We start from the raw sequence: 26,314 nt of genomic DNA, 5'->3' as shown, positions 1-26,314 counted from the left end.
TACTCGATGACTCAGCAGGTAAATGTTATTACACAATAATGTTTTGTTACATATGGATGATGTATAACAAGATAGATGTGAATATTGTTATTTAATTAAAGCATTTTATATATAAAAGTAAATAAATCTTTATCTAGCACTCTGATATGCCTGCGAACAAAATATCTGGCATGTTACGACAGGCGGCTAACTGAAAATGGTTAGCTATATTATTTCCTGTGACTAGACATAGCAGTGCATGTGAAATCTGTATTAGAACAGCGCGTTAGAAATGTGGTAAACACCAACGGTTATTGTGTTGTTGATAAATATTATAAGGCAAATAAAGGGGAATTAAAAAATGGTTACAACAGGTAGGGAATGTAATATTAACAATGAAACAATGTAAATAGTAGTACAAAAATAGCCAGCTGCATGCAGAACCTTTTCTGTGTACCAGCATTTTATACTTTGTTTGAAAAGTCCCAGTATGTTACAGAGCGCAGTATGAATGAAAGTGGTTTCACGGGTGATGGTGGTTGGGAAGCAATAAAAGTGTAAATAGCTACAGTATTATCATAGTAGGCTACACAGACAGAAATATGACTCTTATAAATGCCCAGTTGTTAAAGTACATGGCAGGCTATTAGAATGAATGGATGTACTATTAACATGTGAGGCAACACAAGTACTGCAATGGTGAACATTTCACAATAACCACATCTTATTTGTCTAAAAACAGATGTTAACTCGTATCTTGGCCGCATATTGAAATCAAACATTCATAAGTTTTTCAAGCCCATGCGGTATATTTAACAACAATACTACATTGCCTTTTTCTTTTTTTTATTACAAATTAAACATCATTTAAAAAATTCAAATAGTGAATATTTTTAGAACAGACCCTGGATTTTTATTGTCTTTGCATTGGCTTATGCTTTGTCACTGTAAAAACAAATGGGGGCATGTCCAGACATGATTCATATATGTATACATACTGTATATATGTGCAAAACAAGCTGTACTTTTAACATTCTTGCGCGTTATTTTTTGCAAACATATGTAGAAACATAATGTATTTGGTTTTAAATTGAAGCAAAACATTTACTGGTACTGATGGCAATAAAAATAATAAAAGAACATGCATCAGAAAATTATTCATAGTGTCAGAAATAAAGCAAAATTCTGCACAGAGAAAAAAGAAAAACATGTTTTAGTTTACACATCTACAGTTGGTAAAACACATGGCATTGCAACACAAAAAAGTGCACTTTTTCTTGCAAACTTGGTGTTTTTTAATGCACACCGCAGCAGCCATATTCTCGGTTTGGATAAGGAGGGGTACTGCTTTTGGTCTGCATGCCGATGCTAATAATAATAATATTCAGTTTTATATATTGATAAATGCACCACTATGCATTTGTCAGGAAGGTACATTAGAAAAAGGAAGAAGGGAAAAAGGGGTAGTATTTGTCAGGTAGAATTAACAGTTCCATGCCCCAGGGGGTTGGTGTCCCCATCCTCCTCTAGGCTGGAGAATTGGCAGCTGGTAGAACGCGATCATTATTGATCATTTCGATGCAGAGGAATGGCCCAGTCTTGGTAGCTTTGGATATCCAGTTTCAGCATACAGTGCTTAGAAATAAGGTCCGAGTATTCTGATAACCAAAGGCTACAAGTTGGTGCTAAATTTACAGTTGTTTCCGCTCTGGACAAGGCTCAAAATGCTTATTTCCTTAATTTATTAAATTATTTCATGGATCTCGTCCTGTATCCAGAACTAGTTATAAGAATTAATAATTACTCCAAGAAAAAAGGTGCTCACACTTCGTCCCACTGAGTACCAACAGACGTGGACCCGGGTAATTAGTACCCTCGCCATTCTCTGCTCTCGGTGCCACTGCTCATACTGCATCCCACTGAGTGTCATCAGAAACAACATTGCTGTAACGATTCCTGTCATTTGCAATAGTGGTTAAATAGAGTTTAATGTGTTTCCCCGTGGATATGCACATATGAATGGCTAATATTATTTATAGCACATTAATTGACAGTTATTGATTCATGATTATTTGTATATCTACATCTACTGTAATTTATAGATGATAAATCAGGGGCGTAGCCATAACTTTGTGGGAGCCATAGCAAAATTTTGAAGGGCCCTGTCCTAATGCGTGTAGAGACACCTATTCAAAGCATTTGTTAATTTTAAGCCCCGTAATAATATATTCTGAACCATACTGGTGCCATAGTAAATGTTATGCCCCATAGTAGTGCCTTAGTCTATTTTATGAACCACAGTAGTGCCCTAGTTCATTGTAGGGCCACCAGTACACATTATCCAACACTGTGTCCTCAAATCACATTATGATATGCAGTGTGCCCAGTGTATATTATGCCACACTATAGTGCCTCCACTTCATATTGTGCCACATTACAGATTCCCAGTTCAGATTATGAAACATTATAATTCCCACCAATTAATTTTATACCACATTACAATGAGCAAGTCAAGAAGCATAACTACATATATTGAAGGCCTGAAGGCAAAGGTTTGTAAGGGTCCTTGCATATCACCCAATGTGGCCCCCTCTTAGCTCTGGGCCCATAGCAGCTGCACTATCTGCATCTATGGTAGCGATGCCCTTGTGATAAATCCATGTTCTCCAGCTGGAAATAGTAAACTTTTCTTACAATTGTTATCAAAGGATATACAGTGTAAAGGGACTATCAAATTTCCCTTAATATTTGCATTTAGTAATAATACTGGGCTTTTGCTGTGGCAGTATGATAATATAGCACCCCTACACTATGAAAGTGCTCCCTGACGAAGCTGCCATAGACGCAGTGAAACACGCGTGTAGGGCACGGCGTGTCCACGTGTGCTTTACTTTATGAAATGTTGAAAATGATCACACATGACTGCAACACGTTATTTAGTAATCTCCACCAATAGAAAACTGATATTGAGTTAGATAGATAGGAATAGATTAGTGGCAAGTTAATCTGATTCAGTTCAGGATAAATATAATAGAGATAAATGCCAAATTTAACTGCTGTAAAGACCTACTAAGCATTATATGGATTGCATTATTTTTATGCACTACTAGTTGTATCACTGTGCTAACCACAATATAGTTAGGAAGTATCTGTGGCTTATTAATACACCTCAAGGGTTAGCCAGGCAGCCCTATGTCTCAGCAGGATATGTATATAAAAAACACAGTGTAATAAAATATTTTCTGGTAACATTGAAAGGCTGAGAAGCAGCTGCATGTCTCACTAGTAGTTGCATTTGCAACAGTATCCTTATCAGTAGCTGCATTTGCAACAGTATTCTTATTTAAGACTGTTAAAAACAGACACATTTTTTCAAGTGAATCAAGCAGTTGGATGTCCCAGCAGCACATAATAGTCTATATTTTGTAACAATTCATGAGCAATAGATAATGAATTAAGTAGCAGCAGTATATTTGACTGGCCTACTTTCTCTGACACAGTGTTGAAATGAATCAATTGTATTTAGGAAATAGTTAAGGTACAATTATTTGAAGTTGATTACTGCCATATTCCCGAATATACACTATACTTAAGCATATAATTTACATTAATAAATGCTAACACTGGAGGAATAAATGATAGACTTTTTTCCACAGATGGTAAAATTAATATTATGAATTGATCAAAGATAGTTAAACTTGCTCCCATTCAGCCAGGGTCTATTCATTATATATTAAGATACGAGCCCCCCTTTGGGCCCCTTTTTTTCTTGCTATATAACAGGTCAATATCTATCCTGAGGACCTATTAGGACCATCATATATATAACAAACGGAACTACTATAGTTCACACTGATAGAATTGCGCTGTAAAATAATAAGGAATATTCCTTTAACAGTGCAGTGAGAAGTTTATAAAATCTCAAACATATGCAATATAGTAGTCGTCAGTATTAACTGACATGAGGTAGGACGCATTATACTGTTTGCTTTCTAGGATATTAGAGGTTGCCATACCTCTTAAGAAAGCAGTACTGTTTATACTAATATAAAGGAAGAGTGCTATATAAGATAACTGGAATTGCTACATTCCTTTAAGCAACTCTACCTGTTAATAATAGCTGACACGAAATTAGACAAAGCAATTTGTCTCAGTAATTACATGTGCTTCCCAATAGACTTGAGATTGCTATATCTCTAGGGAAAGCAACATCGATCCTATTGAAATCAGACCGAAAAGGGTCTGACCAGTATTACAAAGGAAGAGGGCTATATTTGACCATTGGAATTGCCATATTCTTTACAGTAATCTTACTTGCAAGTACTCTATCAAATAAATAGACCCTATAATTGAATTGGAGCAATTTTCCCATCTTGGGATAACAATAAATATAAAACATCCCAATTTTGGAGATCTATTCCTTACACTATATATATATTGAATCTATCCGTCTGTGGAAATATAATCGGGAATATAGCTTTAAGGGACATAGAGATATAGTGATCCCTGATGATTGGTCAGTTTCATAACTGTGTCACTAATAATACCATATTATAGAATTATTTACATCAGTAATTGGTCAGTTTCATAACTGTGTCACTAACAATACCACATTACAGAATTGTTTGCATCAACAACCTGGTCATATACAGGATAATTTCATGAAGGTGGCATAATAAGGAATCACACGTGGACACGCCTTTTAATCTTTCATTCACATTTCTTTATTTTCTCTATTCACTTATATGTCTGTTTTGTGATTTTAAACCTTATGTTTCACTGCGAGTTTGGGATAAAAAATATAAATGTACATTTCATTTTAATACATATCTAATAAAGGTTACTTTTTAGTATATAATCATCTCTGTCTCAAGTGCGTCAACAGTACAGACTTCTCCTTGTCTTTTTCCCCACCCCAATCCTACTATTTCAGGTAGTCTCCTGCAGAATGAGGCAGGGTAGGCAACTATGTTTTACACCTAATTGTATTTCTGCTGCGGGGTACACTGGGCTCCACAAGGATAGACATTGGGGTGTATAGTAGGATCTTGATCCGAGGCACCAACAGGCTCAAAAGCTTAGACTGTTCCCAAGATGCATAGCGCCGCCTCCTCTATAACCCCACCTCCCTGCACAGGAGCTCAGTTTTGTAGTTGGTGCCGCAGATAGCAGGCACGTAACAGAGGGGCTGCTCCAGGCAGCGCTAAGAAGAGCTTTTTATGAAGAAAAGTGAAGACTTCAAGGGCTGCAGCAGTGTTTAGATGTCAGGAGACATTCACTGCTGCAGCTCCATCTCTCCCTAGCGGCGCTGTACACTCCCGCGCCCTGGTTGCCGGGTAACTACAGCGGGAGGCTCCAGGTTTCTTCCTGTCAGGCACACACGACTGGGGCTCTCCGGGAACGCGTGGCAGTGCTTCGGGAGGTGGTGAGAGGGTCACGCTCGCGGGACCCGTGCTGTATCGCGATCCGGCGCGGCCGGTGGGAGGCGGGCCTCGCGCGCTGGCGGTGGACACTGTGGACGTACAGGCGATCCCACTAGATCACCAGGGCATGGGACAGGTCAGGTTTTCTCTATAAACCATTTTATTAGAGCCTGCAGTACCCGGTGGTTTTGCCAGCAGAGGGGATAAGGCTTAGACCTGGAGCCCCTCCCCCAGCCCCAGGGCGCCATTTACAGTAAATGTTCCCGCCCTGGAGCTGCATATCTGTATCTACCTCACTCCCAGTCAGTGTTTGGGCGCCATTTCTCTCAGCTACACTGTTCCTGGGACTGCTTGGGCAAATCCTCCTTTGTAAAGCCGCCTGGTAGTCAGCGCTGTGACTTTGCAAGACACTTAAGTAATCTACATGTCATTTAGACAGTGATAGTTAAGAAAAAGTGCATTTAGACAGGGTTCTCTGGTACAAGTACCCTGTGATATACATTCAGTCTTTACTGTGCAGTGTTATATCTATTGACTACATAGCTATATATATAAGCTTGTCCAGTGCAGTATTATTGTTGGTAATAATCTCTGCATTGTACAACTGTGACTATATGTGTGTGCATTAGCTTGCTGGGTGATTTTCATTTCGTGTCTCTCACTCAACCTGCTATCCCTATTTTCTATAACCTGAAGGGGCTTGGTACGTCAGGTTTATAATACTGTAATATAGGATATTCACAAGACATACTCTAAGTGTATTTTTCTCTGTGATTTTAGTCACCATATCTCTCCTGTATCCCTGCTTGTGCTGACTACACTGCGCAGGGGTTTGGGCAAGAGGTATTGTGCTGTTGACAATTGTACTGTGTTACCTGATATTGCAAGTTATATCATGTCTGCTTCTGAGGGTAACGGTTCTGGGGCTGAACACACTGCCGGTGTTGCTGACATCACAGATCCCTACGAGGAGAATATAGCAGCTACAGGCTCTGGTTCTGGGGTCTCCTTGCCCGCCAGTGGGACTGTGGCAATGGGGGTCCATAATGACCCACCGTGGGCTACTTTATCCACACTTCTGAATACGCTAGTTACTAAACTAACGCCCCCTATGGGACCTCCTATGTGGTCTCCGCGGCTAACCCGCCATGGGCAGATAACATGTCTGCTCAATTGAAGAAATTGAACCAGTCTTTGACTACTAAAAAGTCTGACCCTCACTCGCCTAAGACCAAGGGGTCCTCTAAGCAAGCTCTTACCTCCCCTTGTGCCAGAGCTGTCTAAAAATTGGGAAACGCCTCCTCCAGTGGACTCGCATGTGGCTAGGATGGTGGTTTCCTCAGCTCTACCTGTCACTACCGTCACGTCTCTGAAAGAGCCTACGGATAAACATGTGAAGGGTTGTCTGAAAGCGATTTACACCCTCACGGGTGCTGCACAAAGGCCCACTATTGCAGCGACATGGGCTGCAGAGGCTATTGAAGCGTGGGCCCTAGAGTTGGAAGCTGAAATATCATCTGACCATGCTAGACAGTGCTTGTCATATATTGTCACAGCTTCTCACTGTTTTAAAGAGGCGGCTGGTATTCTAGCAGCCAAGGCCTCTACTACGTCAGTCCTGGCTCACCGGATATTGTGGCTGAGATCCTGGTCCGTGGATCTGGATTCTTAAAAAACCCTGGAGGTACTCCCTTTCAAGGGAGATATTCTGTTTGGGGAGGACTTAAATAAGATAGTGGCTGATTTGGCTACTGCCAAAACTGCCTGTCTGCCAAGTACCGCTCCTTCTGTGTGAAGGCTAATGGTACTTCCTTTCGCCCCTTTCGTCCTTCAGGTAAAGCAAAAGGTCAGGCGTACCACAAGCAGGCCCGCACTTCCAAACCTGGTAAGCCAAAGCCCAAAAGAGCCTGGGCTGCCCGTCAGCCAGCTGCAAAGACCGATAAGCCTGCCACATGATGGGGCGGGCCTCCCCCTGGGGGATCACAGGGTGGGGGGGCCGGCTTCTAGGGTATGCCCAGAATTGGTTGAAGTCCACTTCAGATGCCTGGGTACGGGAAGTCGTCACTCGAGGTTATGCCATAGCCTTCAAAAACCGTCCCCCTCATCGATTTTGCCTGACAGACAGTCCCTTTGGACCAGACAATGGCAAAAACTCTACATTCGGTGGTACAGACCCTCCTGGACACAGGAGTGGTAGTACAGGTGCCTCTTGCTCAGATAGGCCAGGGGTACTATTCTCCGCTATTTCTAGTCCCGAAAACCGAATGGGTCCACCCGGCCCATTCTCAACCTTAAGGCATTGAACAAGTTTGTGAGAGTCTCCAAGTTCCATATGGAAACTCTTCGCTCTATCGTTCTGGCCTTGGAACCTGGGGATTATATGGTCTCCCTGGATATACAGGATGCTTACCTGCATATTCCTATAGCAGTGTCGCATCAGCAATACCTGAGGTTTGCGATTGGCAACCTCCATTACCAGTTTCGGGCATTACCTTTTGGTTTAACCACGGCTCCGCGAGTCTTCACCAAAGTTATGGCGGTGATGACGGTGGTACTCCGCCGTCAAGGGGTCAGGGTCCTACCGTATCTGGACGACTTGTTGATCCTGGCAAATTCCCCAGAATTTCTCCTACGTCACCTAAATCTGACGGTCCGGTTTCTGCAAGCCCACGGGTGGATCATCAACTGGAAGAAGTCCTCCCTGGTCCCTGCTCAGAGCATGGTGCACCTGGGAGCTCTATTGGACACACACAACCAGCGGTTGTTCTTGTCTCAGGAGAAAGTCCTGAAGCTTCAGGACAGGATTCGTTGCTTCCTCTCGTCCACAAGTGTCGATACATTCGGCAATACAGGTGCTAGGCCTCATGGTGTCAGCATTTGATATGGTGGAGTATGCTCAATTCCATTCTCGCCCCCTCCAGAGGCTGATTCTGTCCAAGTGGGATGGCCTGCCTCACCAGATCAGGTTTCACATGATCTCATTGACTCTGGAGGTACGTCTGTCGCTGTACTGGTGGCTCCAGGACCAACGATTGTTCAGGGGCCGTCCCTTCTGGATATCCGACTGGGTCCTGTTGACGACAGATGCCAGTCTAAGGGGTTGGGGCGCAGTGCTGGAGCAACACTCAGGGTTGGTGGACCAAGGAGGAGTCTCTCCTCCCGATCAACATTCTGAAATTGCGGGCGGTCTTCAACTCATTGAACCTGGCCCAGCATTTAATTCAGAACCATCCTGCTCAAGTACAGTCGGACAATGCCACCACAGTGGCTTACATAAATCATCATGGCGGCACTCGAAACCGCTTGGCAATGAAGGACGTCTCACGGATTCTTCAATGGGTGGAATGCCATCTACCGGCCATATCGGCAATATTCATTCCGGGAGTCCTGAATTGGGAAGCGGACTTTCTCAGTCGTCAGGACATACACGCCGGAGAGTGGGGCCTCCATCCAGAAGTGTTTCAACTCCTAGTGGAAAGGTGGGGCCTTCCAGACGTGGATCTGATGGCGTCTCGACACAACCACAAGGTTCCTGTCTTCGGAGCAAGGATAAGGGATCCTCAAGCAGCATTCGTAGATGCGCTGGCGGTGCCGTGGAGGTTTCGGCTGCCGTACGTGTTCCCTCTGGTGTCACTCCTGCCCAGGGTAATTCGGAAGTTCAAGCAGGAAATAGGAATCCTGCTTCTCATAGCTCCAGCGTGGCCCAGACGGCACTGGTTCTCAGACCTGCAAGGCCTGTCGTCAGAGCGTCCAATTCTACTTCCACAATGCCCAGACCTCCTCGTTCAGTACCTGGCCCGGCTGTCTTTGATGGCGTGGCTCTTGAAGCTTCTGTCTTGAGGGCTTAAGGGTTTTCTGAGGCGGTCATTCAAACTATGTTGCGGGCCCGGAAACCGGCTTCGGCTCGGATTTACCATAGGGTCTGGCATTCTTATTTTGTTTGGTGCGCATCTAACAATTATGACGCTTCCAAGTTTAGTACAGCCAAGTTGTTGGCTTTTCTTCAGCAGGGCCTGGACTTAGGCCTGCATCTGGCCTCCCACAAGGTTCACATTTCTGCCTTGTCGGTGTGGTTTCAGAGAAAAATAGCGACCTTACCTGATGTGCATACCTTTACTCAGGGTGTGTTGCGTATCCAACCTCCCTATGTCCCGCCTGTGGCTCCTTGGGACTTGTCGGTGGTTCTGGAGGCGTTACAAGAGCCTCCGTTTGAACCTCTTGGTTCAGCTGATCTTAAGTGGCTTTCCATTAAGGTGGTGTTTCTGCTAGCTATTGCATCAGCTAGAAGAGTGTCGGATTTGGGTGCCTTGTCTTGCAGTTCCCCATATCTGATATTTCACCGTGACCGGGCGGTTCTTCGAACTCCTCCCGGATATTTACCTAAGGTGGTTTCTTCGTTCCACCTTAATCAGGAGATTGTGGTTCCGGCACTTGTTTCTCCTGATATGTCTCCCAAAGAGCGGTCTTTGGATGTGGTACGGGCTCTCTGTATCTATGTGAAGGGAACTGCTTCTACTAGGAAATCTGATTCTCTCTTTGTTCTGTTTGGATTTCACAAACGTGGCTTGCCTGCTCACAAGCAGACTTTGGCCAGATGGATTAGAATGGTGATTACACATGTGAAGGCTGGTCTGTCAGCTCCTGCTCACATTACGGCCCATTCTACTCGGTCTGTTGGACCTTCTTGGGAGGTCCGCCGTGGTGCGACCCTTGAACAATTGTGCAAGGCGGCTACGTGGTCCTCAGTGAACACGTTCATAAGGTTCTATGCCTTCGATACTGCCGCTTCCCAGAATGCTTCCTTTGGACGCCGGGTTCTTGTTTCCACTACAGTGCGTCCCCTCCCATAAGGAACTGCTTTAGGACATCCCCAATGTCTATCCTTGTGGAGCCCAGTGTACCCCGCAGCAGAAAACGAGTTTTATGGTAAGAACTTACCTTTGTTAAAACTCTTTCTGCGAGGTACACTGGGCTCCACAAGGCGCCCACCCTGACGCACTTAGCTTCTTTAGGTTGGTATGGCATTAGCCGCTGACACTTCTCCTGTCGTGAGAATGTGGTGTCTGTGGCTACTAACTGTTGTCGTCTCTTTTCCTGCTACTGCATTGGGCTGGTTAACTAAAAACTGAGCTCCTGTGCAGGGAGGCGGGGTTATAGAGGAGGCGGCGCTATGCATCTTGGGAACAGTCAAAGCTTTTGAGCCTGTTGGTGCCTCGGATCAAGATCCTACTCTACACCCCAATGTCTATCCTTGTGGAGCCCAGTGTACCTCGCAGAAAGAGTTTTAACAAAGGTAAGTTCTTACCATAAAACTCATTATTATTTTTATGAATTGTTTTGAAAGTAAATAGGGGAATGCTAATATGCATGAATAATAACTAATCCTGCTGTATACTGAAACTGGTTATCCAAAGCTACCAAGACTGGGCCATTCCTCTGCATCGAAATGATCAATAATGATTGTGTTCTACCAGCTGCCTATTCTCCAGCCTAGAGGAGGACGGGGACACCAACCCCCTGGTGCATGGAACTTTTAATACTTCCTGACAAATACTACAAAAAAAGGGGTTTGTAGAATGAAAAAAATAGGATTTTAATACCTACCGGTATATCCTTTTCTCTTAGTCCGTAGAGGATGCTGGGGTCACATCAAGAACGATGGGGGGTATAGACGGGATCCGCAGGAGACATGGGCACTTTAAGACTTTCAAAGGGGTGTGAACTGGCTCCTCCCTCTATGACCCTCCTCCAGACTCCAGTTATAGGAACTGTCCCCAGGGAGACGGACATTTCGAGGGAAAAGGATTTATTGTTAAACTAAGGTGAGATACATACCAGCTACCAACTCAAGCACGCCGTACAACATGGCATTCAACATAACGCAAGTCAACAGCATGAACAACATCAGCAACAGGCTGACTAAAACGTAACACAACCTGTGTTGAAAACGTAACAAAAAACTGCAGATACAGTACGCACTGGGACGGGCGCCCAGCATCCTCTACGGACTAAGAGAAAAGGATTTACCGGTAGGTATTAAAATCCTATTTTCTCATACGTTCTAGAGGATGCTGGGGTCACATCAAGAACCATGGGGTTATACCAAAGCTCTAGAACGGGCAGGAGAGTGCGGATGACTCTGCAGCACCTATTGACCAAACATGAGGTCCTCATCAGCCAGGGTATCAAACTTGTAGAACTTCGCAAAGGTGTTTGAACCCGACCAAGTAGCCACTCGGCAAAGTTGTAATGCCGAGATTCCCCGGGCAGCCGCCCAGGACGAGCCCACCTTTCTGGTAGAATGGGCCTTCACCGACTTCGGTAACGGCAAACCAACCGAAGAATGAGCATGCTGAATCGTATGACAGATCCAGCGCGCAATAGTCTGCTTGGAAGCAGAAGCCCCAATCTTGTTGTGAGCATACAGGACAAACAGAGCCTCCGTTTTCCTAAACTGAGCCGTTCTGGCGACATAAATTTTCAAAGCTCTGACTACATCGAGAAACTTTGATTCCAGCAAGGCGTCAGTAGCCACTGGCACCACAATAGGTTAGTTCAAGTGGAACGACGAAACCACTTTCGGCAGAAATTGCTGTCGAGTCCTCAACTCTGCTCTATCTTCATGGAAGATCAAATAAGGGCTCTTGTGAGGCAAGGCCGCTAATTCAGACAAGTGCCTTGCGGATGCCAAGGCAAACAGCATGACCACTTTCCAAGTGAGGAATTTCAACTCCACCTTTTGTAAAGGTTCAAACCAATGAGATTGAAGGAATTGCAACACCATGTTAAGATCCCACGGTGCCACTGGGGGCACAAAGGGAGGTTGGATGTGCAACACGCCTTTCACGAAAGTCTGAACTTCTGGAAGGGAGGCCAATTGTTTTTGGAAGAAAACCGATAAGGCTGAAATTTGTACTTTAATTGAGCCCAACTTTAGGCCCGCATCCACACCGGCTTGTAGAAAATTGAGAAAACGTCCTAACTGAAATTATTCCGTAGGAGCCTTCCTGGATTCACACCAAGACACGTATTTTCTCCAGATACGGTGGTAATGCTTAGACGCTACTCCTTTCCTGTCCTGAATAAGAGTGTGGATGACTTCCTTGGGAATACCCTTTCGGGCTAGGATCTGGCGTTCAACCTCCAAGCCGTCAAACGAAGTCGCGGTAAGTCTTGAAACACACACGGCCCCTGCTGTAACAGATCCTCCCTCAGAGGAAGAGGCCAGGGATCTCCTATGAGTAATTCCTGAAGATCTGGATACTAAGACCTCATTGGCCAGTCTGGAACAATGAGGATCGCTTGAACCTTTGTTTATCTTATGATTTTTATCACTTTTGGAACGAGTGGAAGCGGAGGTAACACGTACACCGACTGAAACACCCATGGTGTCAGTAGGGCGTCCACTGCTATTGCTTGAGGGTCTCTCGACCTGGAACAATATTTCTGAAGTTTCTTGTTGAGGCGAGATGCCATCATGTCTATTTGAGGAATTCCCCAAAGACTTGTCACTTCTGCAAAGACCTCTTGATGAAGACCCCACTCTCCTGGATGGAGATCCTGTCTGCTGAGGAAGTCTGCTTCCCAGTTGTCCACTCCTGGAATGAAGATCGCTGACAGAGCGCTTGTATGCCTTTCCGCCCAGCGGAGAACCTTTGTGGCCTCGGCCATTGCCGCTCTGCTCTTTGTTCCGCCCTGGCGGTTTATGTACGCTACTGCTGTTATGTTGTCCGACTGAATCAAGATGGGCCGATTGCGAAGAAGATGTTCCGCTTGGAGAAAGCCGTTGTAAATGGCCCTTAACTCCAGAACGTTTATGTGTAGACAACTTTCCTGGCTTGACCATCTTCCCTGGAAGTTTTCCCCCTGTGTGACTGCTCCCCAGCCTCGGAGACTCGCATCCGTGGTCACTAAGATCCAGTCCTGGATCCCGAACCTGCGTCCTTCGAGGAGGTGAGAGCTGTGCAGCCACCACAGGAGTGAGATTCTGGTCTTGGAAGACAGGATTATCCTTCGGTGCATGTGCGGATGGGACCCGGACCACTTGTCCAACAGGTCCCACTGAAACACTCTGGCATGGAATCTGCCAAACTGAATGGCCTCGTACGCTGCCACCATCTTCCCCAGCAACCGAGTGCATTAATGGATCGATACACTTGCTGGTTTCAGAATTTGTTTGACCAGGTTCTGAATTTCCAGAGCCTTTTCCACCGGAAGAAAAACTCTCTGTAATTCTATGTCCAGAATCATTCCCAAAAACGACAGCCGTCTCGTCGGAACCAACTGTGATTTTGGCAAGTTTAGGAGCCAACCATGTTGCTGCAGAATTGTCAGGGAGAGCGTAACGTTCTGCATTAATAGGTCCCTGGATCTCGCCTTTATCAGGAGATCGTCCAAGTACGGGATAATTGTGACTCCTTTCTTGCGCAGGAGAACCATCATTTCGGCCATTACTTTTGTGAAAACACTCGGAGCCATGGACAGGCCAAACGGCAACATCTGAAATTGGTAATGACAATCCTGAACTGCAAACCTCAGGTAAGCCTGATGTGGAGGATAAATGGGAACATGTAAGTAGGCATCCTTTATGTCTTCCGACACCATAAAATCCCCCTCCTCCAGACTGGAGATCACTGCCGGAGCGATTCCATCCTGAATTTGAATTTTTTTAGGTAGAATTTGAAGGATTTGAGGTTCAGGATTGGTCTGACTGAGCCGCCTGGCATCGGGGCCACGAACAGGCTCGAATAAAAGCCCTCTCCCAGTTGCGACGGGGAACCCTGACAATGACTTGATTGTGGCACAATTTTTGTATTGCGGCGCATACCACCTCCCTGTCCGGAAGAGAAGCTGGTAAGGCCAATTTGAAAAATCAGTGAAGGGGAACGTCTTGAAACTCCAGTTTTTACCACTGGGACACTATTCTAAAACCCATGGGTCCAGGGCCGAACGACTGAAGAGCTTGAGACGTGCCCCCACCGGTGCGGACTCCCGCAGAGGAGCCCCAGCGTCATGCGGTGGATTTGGCAGAAGTCGGAGAGGACTTCTGCTCCTGGGAACCGTCCACGGCCGGTGATCGTTTACCTTTTCCCTTTCCTCTAGTAGCAAGGAAGGAAGACCCTCGGCCTTTTCTGTACATATTGGGCCAAAAGGACTGCATCTGATAGTGGTGTGTTTTCTTTTGTGGTGCAGGCACATAAGGTAAAATTGATGACTTACCCACGGTAGCTGTAGATACCAAATCAGCGAGGCTGTCACCAAACAATACACCACCTTTATACGGTAGAGACTCCATAGTTTTCTTAGAGTCAGCATCAGCATTCCATTGATGAATCCACAATGCTCTCCTAGCTGAGACTGCCATGGCATTGGCCCTTGATCCCAAGAGGCCAATGTCCCTCGCAGCTTTCTTTAGGTAGACTGCCGCGTCACTGATATAACCTAGTGTCAAAAGAATGCAATCCCTATCCAGGGTATCTATTTCAGATGACAAGTTATCTGCCCATTTTTCAATAGCACTACTCACCCACGCAGATGCAATGGCTGGTCTGAGTAGCGTACCCGTGGTGACATAAATGGATTTCAATGTATTTTCATGCCTACGATCCGCAGGATCCTTTAGGGCTGCCATGTCAGGGGACAGAAGAGCTACCTTTTTGGACAGCTGTGATAGAGCTTTGTCCACAACGGGGGGTGACTCCCATTTTTCCCTATCCCCAGAGGGAAACGGATACGCCACTGGAATCCTTTTGGGAATCTGAAACTTTTTGCCAGGATTTTGCCAAACCTTTTCACAAAGCATGTTCAGTTCATGAGAGGGAGAAAACGTTACCTCAGGTTTCTTTCCTTTATACATACAGACCCTAGTATCAGGAACAGTAGGGTCCTCAGCGATATGTAATACGTCTTTTATTGCCACAATCATGTACTGAATGCTCTTTGCCAGTTTTGTATCTAATCTGGCATCACTATAGTCGACACTTGAGTCAGTGTCCGTGTCGGTGTCTGTGTCTGCCAGTTGGGCAAATGAACGTTTTTGTGACCCGAGGGGGTCTGGACTTGAAACAATACATCCTCTACTGATTTCTTCCATGCCTGGTTCTGAGACTCAGATTTATCCAATCTCTTATTTATCAGAGCCACATTAACATTCAAAGCACTCAAAACATTCACCCAATCAGGTGTCGGCGATGCCAACAGGGTCACTCCCACAGCCATTTGTGTCCCTAACATAGTCTCCTCCTGGGAAGAGCACTCCGCCTCAGACATGCCGACACACGTGCACAAACTGGGCCTATAGGGGACAGACCCACAGTAAAGCCTGTCAGAGAGACACAGAGGGAGTTATTGCCAGCTCACACCCCAGCGCTCAATCCTGGTCTGAAACCCCACAGATAATGCCCCAGACCTGCAGCGCTTTTATAATTTACATATAATGCACCAAAATAACTGTTTTTCACCCTGATACTTAGCAGAAGTGAGAGGAAGGACCAGCGTATCTGCAGCCTTCTGTAGAGAAAATGGCGCTGGGCTGTGTGCTGTGAGGGCTAAGCTCCGCCCCCGTAATGGCGCGCTTCAGACCCGCTCTTTTCAAATAAAATTTTACACTGGTGGGGGTCCGGACAGTGCCCTGGCACTATGTCTGCCCTTGCCAGCTAGTTATAGAGGTTATATATGCTGGCCAGGGTGCCCCCCCCCCCGTGACCTGCACCCTGCAGTGCCGCTGTGTGTGGGAGCATGGCGCGTAGCGCGATCGCTGTGCGGTACCTCATAAGCTGTCACTGAAGTCTTCTTTTCTTCTTCTACTCACCTGTCGTCTGACTTCTGGCTCTGCAAGGGGGGTGACGGCCGGCTCTGGGAATGAGCCCCTAGGCGTACCTAGTGATCAAACCCTCAGGAGCTAATGGTGTCCTGTGGTCAAAGAAGCAGGGCCTTGAAACTCACAGAAGTAGGTCTGACTTCTCTCCCCTAAGTCCCACGAAGCAGGGAGACCGTTGCCAGCAGTTCTCCCTGAAAAAGAAAAAAAACCTAACATAAAGTCTTTTCAGAGAAACTCAGTAGAGCTCTTCAGAGTGCATCCAGTCTTCCTGGACACAGATTCTAAACTGGAATCTGGAGGAGGGGCATAGAGGGAGGAGCCAGTTCACACCCCTTTGAAAGTCTTAAAGTGCCCATGTCTCCTGTGGATCCCGTCTATACCCCCCATGGTTCTTGATGTGACCCCAGCATCCTCTAGGACGTACGAGAAATCAATAAAATCAGAAGTAGATTAAAGACATGACAGCAGTGTCAGTAGACACTGAAAGTGGGCATGTCAGTCTTTGTATATTCAGACGTACAGATGTACATCAGGGAAGGGCATTGTAGCAGCATATGCATAAAGTCGCAGGTAAACATTAGCATAGCATAAAACAAAGGAGGCCCCAACTGTGTCTATCTCATGATGAGGACCTCTGAGGAATGACCCCACCCTCTGCACAGACCCCTCCCCCTCAACAGACCCCGACCCCATTAGGGCTGCATCCATAAATTTCCCGGGCTGGTGTTCGATCCCAATATGTCCCTGGTGGCAGCACACACTACATACAGCACGGTACAGGGAGGGGGAGCACACACTACATACAGCACAGTACAGGGAGGAGCACACACTACATACAGCACAGTACAGGGAGGGGGAGCACACACTACATACAGCACGGTACAGGGAGGGGGAGCACACACTACATACAGCACGGTACAGGGAGGGAGATATCTTTACGCGCGCGCAGAGCGCGCACCCAAAAAGGGTGTGTAGCCTACCGAAAAGGGGCATGGCTTCGCGGGAGGGCCTGCGATCGCGAGCCACGCCCCCATTTTCATCACTGAGGGGGGCATACCCAGTGCTCTCAGGGCCGTCTTAACAGCAGTGTAGGCCCCTGGGCACAGCAATGCACTGGGCCCCCTACCTATCCTCCAGCGGTAGGGGTGGGGGGGTGCTATCAGCAGCAGCTTTGATGTCCTACGGGCGGTAGGGGGTGTTCTATCTTCAGATCAGCATGTAGGACCTGGAGCAGTAATTTCTGCTAATTACTCCTTTACTGCACAGATGGGGCTAATCTGTAGAAGGGGGACATTGGGCTCAATGAAGAAGCCCTGGTACATGACTTCCAGGGTGTTAGGGGGTGTTTAATTCGTAGGGGAGGGGTGGATAGTGGAGTGGGCTTAATATTTATTGTTTTCCGGTAGGAAGGCAGCTTGCTTTACTACAGATATCTCAAGTTCCTGAAAATATATTTCTTAGATTTGAATGGGATAAAAAAAACTAGTGAGTTCCATCTTTCAGGAGGTACTGGGGACTTGAGGATCAGAGTTCAGGAGCCAGAGCAATTCGCCAACGAAAATCTAAAAGTGCATATTAGGCGTGTGGAGCTGGAGCAGGGACCAGTTGCTTGAAGGCTGATATCTCTGGTTCTGGGTATAGTAGAGACAAGCTGCCAGTGTCCACTGAAAGGGGAGAGTCACAGCTTTTGGATTATACTCTCAGAAAAACTCTAAGTCAGACAGAACCTGAGATATCTGACTGGGAAGAGCAATTAACAGGCTTGGATGGGGACCTCTGCTTTCAAGTCAGATATCTCCAGTTCCCCAGGGCCGATTTTCAAAAATCTAGTACCCCTGGAAAGAGGGGACCCTCAGCTATCAGCCTAGGGCCCTTATACTCCTGGGGCCCTTGGGCAAGAGCCCATTGAGCCCATACGAAAAGACGGCCCTGAGTGCTCTGTGAGCTGCTGGCATGCCTCCTCTCCCTCTGTCACCTATAAATAGACGCTGTGCGCATGAACACACCGTCTATTCACCACAGTGACAGGAGCCTCCCAACTGCCCCCCCCACCGCGGGACACTGCTGCCCGCGGGTGGGACAGCGGGACAGTCCCAAAAAAACGGGACTGTCCCGTGAAAATCGGGACAGTTGGGAGGTATGCATACAGCACAGTACAGGGATGGAGCACACACTACATACAGCACAGTACAAGGAGGGAGCACACACTACATACAGCATAGTACAGGGAGGGAGCACACACTACATACAGCACAGGAAGGGAGCGCACACTACATACAGCACAATACAGGGAGGGAGCACACACTCCATACAGCACAGTACAGTACAGGGAGGGGGAGCACACACTACATACAGCACAGTACAGGGAGGGAGCACACACTACATACAGCACAGTACAAGGAGGGAGCACACACTACATACAGCACAGTACAGGGAGTGAGCACACACTACATACAGCACAGTACAGGGAGGGAGCACACACTACATACAGCACAGTACAAGGAGGGAGCACACACTACATACAGCACAGTACAGGGAGGGAGCACACACTACATACAGCACAGTACAGGGAGGGAGCACACACTACATACAGCACAGTATAGGGAGGAAGCACACACTACATACAGCACAGTACAGGGAGGAAGCACACACTACATACAGCACAGTACAGGGAGGGAGCACACAATACATACAGCACAGTGCAGGGAGGGAGCACACACTACATACAGCACAGTACAGGGAGGGGGAGCACACACTACATACAGCACAGTACAGGGAGGAAGCACACACTACATACAGCACAGTACAGGGAGGGAGCACACACTACATACAGCACAGTACAGGGAGGGAGCACACACTACATACAGCACAGTATAGGGAGGAAGAGCACACACTACATACAGCATAGTACAGGGAGGGAGAACACACTACATACAGCACAGTACAGGGAGGGAGCACACACTACATACAGCACAGTACAGGGAGGGAGCACACACTGCATACAGCACAGTACAGGGAGGGAGCACACACTACATACAGCACAGTACAGGGAGGGAGCACACACTACATACAGCACAGTACAGGGAGGTATAGCACACACTACATACAGTACAGTACAGTACAGGGAGAGAGCACACACTACATACAGCACAGTACAGGGAGGGAGCACACACTACATACAGCACAGTACAGGGAGGGAGCACACACTACATACAGCACAGTACAGGGAGGGAGCACACACTGCATACAGCACAGTACAGGGAGAGAGCACACACTACATACAGCACAGTACAGGGAGGGAGCACACACTACATACAGCACAGTACAGGGAGGGGGAGCACACACTACATACAGCACAGTACAGGGAGGGAGCACACACTACATACAGCACAGTACAGGGAGGGAGCACACACAACATACAGCACAGTACAGGGAGGAAGCACACACTACATACAGTACAGGGAGGGAGCACACACTACATAAAGCACAGTACAGGGAGGGAGCACACACTACATACAGCACAGTACAGGGAGGGGGAGCACACACTACATACAGCACAGTACAGGGAGGGGGAGCACACACTACATACAGCACAGTACAGGGAGGGAGCACACACTACATACAGCACAGTACAGGGAGGGAGCACACACTACATACAGCACAGTACAGGGAGGGAGCACACACTACATACAGCACAGTACAGTGAGGGGGAGCACACACTACATACAGCACAGTACAGGGAGGGAGCACACACTACATATAGCACAGTACAGTGAGGGGGAGCACACACTACATACAGCACAGTAAAGGGAGGGAGCACACACTACATACAGCACAGTACAGGGAGAGAGCACACACTACATACAGCACAGTACAGGGAGGGAGCACACACTACATACAGCACAGTACAGGGAGGGAGCACACAATACATACAGCACAGTACAGGGAGGGAGCACACACTACATACAGCACAGTACAGGGAAGGAGCACATACAAGTAGTGAAACACAGACACAGGACCAGCGCAGCGGAATTTGTCCCAGTGGCCAATCCGCCCATGATTACATACATAGCCACTACATTATTACATGAATAGCACCACATTACACGTATAGCACTGCATTACATGTATAGCACTGCACTACACAAATAGCACCACATAACACGAATAGCACAACATTACAGGTATAGCACCGCACTACACGTATAACACCGCATGATACGACTAGCAACACATTACATGTATAGCACCTCATTACACAAATAGCACCACATTACATACGTAGCCACCACATTACATAAATAGGCCCATCATCATGGACAGACATTGGGCAGCTATAGGGCTAAAGGACTTTGCATTAGAGATTGTCCCTGGGCTGGCATCCTGAGAACAAGGTACATCCTGCTCTTGTCCAGTCCCCAAACCATACACTGTGACTGGGGACGCCCTAACCCTTACACCATCATGATAATGCATATACTGTAATTAAAAAATAACCTCTCTGCCGGGTTCCCTTCAGTGCTCAGTTGCAGCTCTGGCCAGTTCAGTGAGAGTAGGGGAGCTGGGGTCGCACGGGTGTAGTGAACCCGGCTCCGACCTGGAAGTGCCCGCCAGCCTAACTTCCGGATTGCGTTCCAATGAACCGCAAGTACTGGAAGCAGTGTGAGCCAGCCCAGCCTGAGTGTGAATCGACAAAAAACTCTAATTGCAGGGGAATAACCCCCTGCAAAAAAACGGAGAGCTACCTGCACCAATTAAAGGAGACAATTCAATATTAAAATTTAAGAAACTTCAGATATTTACACACTAAAAAAAGTTTTTATTAAAAAAGAAATTCATATAATGCTGCAGCATACAGTATACTAAATTCAATCAATACATAATGAACATGATTTTAATTCATACAAAAACTTATAATTCATATATCACGTGTTTAGACTTTATGTATAGCCAACATATGCCATCAATCAAAAAGTCCATAAGAGACTTATTTAATTATACTCAAATAATTAGAGGCTGACCTTATTTGGATCCAATCAATTGGCTGTTACTTGTGTTATCCACTGGACTATAATAAAGAACAACTGGGTGCCGTTTTAAAACGTTCTTCACAAGTCCCAAACTTAGTTTAGTTCCTGTTTAAAATGTGTGCACACATCTGATAAAATAAACTGGTAATTACCATACGAAGTTTTCCATTGCTTCGCCTCCAAATAATATATTGCTTATATTGATCCCATGATCCGGCTCCCTCTGCTGGTACTTGACCCAAAGTGCAGACTATCTGGAGTTCCGTATGTTGTAGCTGGAATCATTCACAGTGTTCAGGCTCCCTCCGCTGGTGGTTAGCCGTATTGCAAGCACACTGGATACTGTTGAATGAATACAAGCTGGTATGTGACAACAAGTGTGTGGAGGTGATCGTCCCAGGCCCAGTCTTTCACATCTTTGAAGTCTTCTAGTGTGTATGGTCCTTTAAAGATCTGTCTAATGTGCCCTACACACTGGGCGATGTTGCAGGCCGATATGAATGTTCTCGTTCATATCGCTCAGTGTGTATGCACCAACGATGAACGATGCGTGGCCCCGCGGTCATTCATCGTTGGTTTTCCGTCGTTTTGCAATACAAGTCAATTTGGATGATATTGAGATCGATCATTGTCCAAATTGCTGCCATCGCCCAGTGTGTAGAGTGCATTATGTGTATGTACTTTATTATGAGTCCAGGGGGTATATTTACTAAAATTCGTATTTTTCAGAATGAGATTAAAGTTCCAACACGAATTACATCGAATGTGTAAAGTTGCAACTTTTTGAATTTTTTACGACTCATTTACTAAGCTGTCGTATTTTTCATATTCGTGTTTTCCGATGTCGATGTCATTCGTGTTTTTCAAAGGTAGAATGCGGCCGATTTTGATGATTTGCGGCCGTGTTATGAGGTTTATTCACGACTGCGTCATTTTTCATTTACAGCAGTGTTTATCCGTTCCCGGCCGCGTTTTTTTTAAAGTTTAGTTTTTGTCACCCTCCGTGATTGGTTTGATTCGTGATGGAGGAGTGTCTGTGCTTATTACTATAAAACCGCCCCAAACCGTCCGCACCTCGTAGGTTTAGCTAGTGGAGAGGTGAGAGGAAGTTGTGTTAGGAGTTGGTGAGTTGTTTGGAGTTTTTGGCGGTTTTGAGGAGGTTATTTGCGATTGTTGAGTGCTGTACTGTGTGTGTAAGTAGTCTTGTCATACTTGTGTAGTTATTTAAAAGTCTGTCTAGTTTTTTGTCTTTGTTTTTTTTTAACGTCTATTGTCATTGTTTGTGAGTGAGTGAGTGTGTGTGTGTGTGTGTGTGTGTGTGTGTGTGTGTGTGTGTGTGTTTGGTGTGTGGTGTGTAGTGGTAGTGGAGGAATGTGTTTAGTGCTTTTTTTATCAGTGTTATTTGTTGTTTGTCCTGATTATGTCCCAGTCAGAGGTGAGTGTCGTGGAGGAGGTGAGTGAGAGGGAGGAGGTGAGTGAGGTGGAGGAGGTGAGTGAGAGGGAGGAGGTGAGGTGGGGGGGGGGGGTTAGTGAGGAGGAGGGGCAGGTTGCTGCTGCAGCCTCCAGTAATAGTGACAGTGATGGTGCTGTGGTTCCGCAGCCACGCACCACTACAAAGAGTGCCGCAATGTTAAATTAATCTACGCTGAGAATATGGCTTTGGTGCGGGAGCTGATGAGGCATCATCGACAGCTGTTTGGCCATGATGCTGCAAAGGTTTCGTCACGCAGGAAGACTGTTCTGTGGGGGAAGGTTGTTGTGGCTGTGAATAGTGAGGGTGTGGTGAGGCGGACCGAGGACACGTGTCGTAAGCGATTCTACGACATCAAGCGCCGTGTCAAGGCTAAGATGTCGAAGGAGGCTAAATCTGCACGCCAAACAGGGGGTGGCCACCCCTTCCGAGCGTCCTATCGGGATTGGGAGGAGCCTGTGCGTACTCTGATTCCGCCAAAAGTGGTTGGTGCGACTCATGTCCGGGATTCGGATCGGCCAAGGCAGGATGGTGAGTTTATTATTGTTTTTTATTTATAATTTTAACATCTGTGCTTTGTCCTTAGTTGTCTGAAATGTCTTCTAGCTAATTGTGATTGTAAGTTGGTTCATTCTTATAATGTGTTGGTGATGTAGTTTTAATCACAATTAGTTTTGTTTTTTTCCTTTGTATTGTCAATTTAGCAGGTTGTCTTTGCCTTTTTCTGGTGTTTTAATTCAAAAGTAAATTGTTGTAGGTGTATTTTAATGAAGTGTGATTCATGTGTTTTGTGAAAAGTTTTATTTAAAAAAAAATTTCAATGGACTTATGGTTATTGTGTTCTGATCTGGGTTTTCTTTTGTGTGGTTGATGTGATTTTTCAAGCATATTTTTTTTTTGATGCTTACAATTTGTTGTAGATATTTGTGGGTAGTGGTTTGTTGTTAGTAGCAAAATTTAGTAACATATCGTGCTATATTCTAGTTGTGTCAAGCTAATAAGGGATAAATTTACTAAGATGGGAGTTCTATTTAAGACGGGATGATGCCCATAGCAACCAATCAGATTCTACTTCACATTTATCTAGCACCTTCTAGAAGATAATACCTGGATCTGATTGGTTGCTATGGGCAACATCCCATCTCAAATAGAACTCCCATCTTAGTAAATTTACCCCCAAGTTTGGGTTTTAAGTAGTATAATATTGTGCATTATGCACCTTTGTGTATGGGATTGGTTGGTGAAATTGTTTCTTAATTCAACTATATACACCCAATGAAGTCAGGCAGAAAAGCATAAGCATAGTTGAGTTTACTTCTCATCAGTTTACACATATGTTTACATCACAATAAAGAATTTGCATAAACAGATAAACATAATAGTATGTTCATTAGTACATTCTTCATATTTTTACAGTACGAAAGAGAAGCAGCACAGCCAGGCCACATCCCACACTGCCAAGAGATGCAGATGGTGCCAATGCAGGTAAGATTTTACTGTAAACACATATTCTGCAAACACATAGAAACACAACATGTTAATGTTTATCTTATCACATAGGTTCTTCTTCGGCAAATCCCCCTCCACTAAGGTGCCCATCACAGGGCTCGGATCCTCAACATAGGAGGCAAACCAAGAGACGCCGTCTTGAGGCTAAATCACCAGCAGCATCCTCACCACCCCAACGGCGCATCTCCATAGTGTCGGCCCTGCCACCACAAGGCATTTTGGCCAGCCCACAAAGCGAGGATCCTCAATCCCCTCAGCTGTCTGGTGAGTAAACATAACAATTACTTGTAAAGAATTTAAAAAACAGTGGGGTAGATGTATTAACCTGGAGAAGGCATAAGGAACTGATAAACCAGTGCTATGTGCAAGGTGATAAAGGCAGCAGCCAAACAAATCCTAACTGTTAATTTACATATTGGAGCTGATTGGCTTGTGCCTTTATCACCTTGCACATATCACTGGTTTATCACTTCCTTATGTCTTCTCCAGGTTAATTCATCTGCCCCACTGTTTGTGCACAGCCAAAAAATGTGTCACAAATAAACATTCATCCTTGTAATAATCATCAACAGCAAGCACATGGGGGTTTAGGGTTTTTTCTTGTGCATAATTTTCAGAGGTGATGTTGGGCATAGCAACAATTTTTTTTTTTTTAATGTTTGCTAGAAACAGCTACATAAATGTTAAGTCACATCCAATTGTTTTGCATGCCCAACATCACCAGTTCGAAACATAGGCCACCTTAAGACTTTTTCCACCATTGTTAATGTTTACATTTTTTACCACTATATTTGTTTAAGTTTTGGCCAGACCACTGACTGCCTTGAACAATGTATGAGTGTATGGCTCAACACATTTATTGTATTGTGTGTGTTCTTCAAAAGGAAGCTTCATACACAATATTTAAATGTAGTAATTTGTATTTGTTAGAGTTCTTCGTGTTCGCACATTAATTATGGCTCAGAGTCCAACAATTCCCTTAAACATTTTTCAACTGAGTAGTGAACGTTAAAAGCAACATATTTATACAAAAAGGTGAGCTAAATTGTGATGTTTAGCCAACAATCTATTTATCAATACCAACATGAATATTAAGAAGTAATGCATGTTGACGTAAAGCTATAATTAGACCAATGCTAAATAATGACTAAATACTGGCTGTCTTCAACCCCATACAGAACCACCCCTCATGGCCGAGGATTCCCAGCAGGAAAGTGACCAGCAGGATACCTACACACTACACCTGCAAGCCATAGATCCTACCGAGACAACCACGCCGCAGGACATACCCCAACCACCCCAAACATCCCACAGCCCCCAATTGAGCCCAACACCACCCCAGCAAATGGCCCCCGAGTTTTGGAGCAGTTGGGCCACACAACAGGCGCAACACTATGCGTGCCTGAACACCCACACCCAATACCACGCCAGTCTGCCCCATCATCTGCCGCGACTCAGTCGTAACTCAGGCAGACTGATAGTTCAGGTTGGCAGAATTGCCAATTCAATGGAGCAGATGGGGGCAGACAACACCCAAATGCAAGCCAATCTGCAACGCATCATGGAACAGCGGCAGCAACAACCCTCATTCAACTGATTCAACACAACCAAATGATTAACAAAAACCTGTCCAGAATTATTGCAAGCAACACTGCCGCTAATAGCCAACTCACTGCAAGCCTAAATAACCTGAGCCAAAGCCTTAATGTGTTGGCATCACACCATCTAAGCTCTAGCTCGGGAACAACTACACCAAGCCAGACCCCAGTTACCTCCCCAGTTAGACGCTCCAGCAGAACCCGGATCAACGAACCAGGGCAAGCCTCTGCACCCAGCACACACAAAAAATAAAAAATAATGACGGCTGCAGCAAATAGTTTGTTACAAATAATGTTTTTTTATTTGTTACACAAAAAATGCCTGTGTTTAAGGTAATAACTTATTCACACGGAATATGTGTTTTGTTTAATTTGCAACACAAACCACCTGCACATTACTGAATTGGCCCAGATGTCTATTGGTATAAATATATTGCCTGCCCCTAGGTGGTCTCAGCTCAACATGTGTGCAATCTATGGCACCT

At 45.6% G+C, this 26,314-nt stretch overlaps 1 protein-coding gene across 1 annotated transcript in view; it reads left to right on the top strand.

Moving 5' to 3' along the window:
• Positions 1 to 26,081, top strand: part of LOC134944087 (polycystin-1-like protein 3) — a 42,424-nt gene extending 16,343 nt beyond the window's left edge. Inside the window, exons 2-4 of the mRNA XM_063932655.1 lie at positions 24,139 to 24,207; positions 24,283 to 24,495; positions 25,410 to 26,081. Coding sequence (XP_063788725.1) covers positions 24,139 to 24,207; positions 24,283 to 24,495; positions 25,410 to 25,828 — 701 coding nt within the window. The 3' untranslated portion in view covers positions 25,829 to 26,081. The remainder of the gene's footprint in view (positions 1 to 24,138; positions 24,208 to 24,282; positions 24,496 to 25,409) is intronic.
• Positions 26,082 to 26,314: the final 233 nt, after the last annotated feature.

Source organism: Pseudophryne corroboree, chromosome 7 (genome assembly GCF_028390025.1).
Source record: "Pseudophryne corroboree isolate aPseCor3 chromosome 7, aPseCor3.hap2, whole genome shotgun sequence".
In the NCBI taxonomy this organism is placed as follows: domain Eukaryota; kingdom Metazoa; phylum Chordata; class Amphibia; order Anura; family Myobatrachidae; genus Pseudophryne; species Pseudophryne corroboree.
This window is presented reverse-complemented; position numbering and strand designations above follow the sequence as displayed.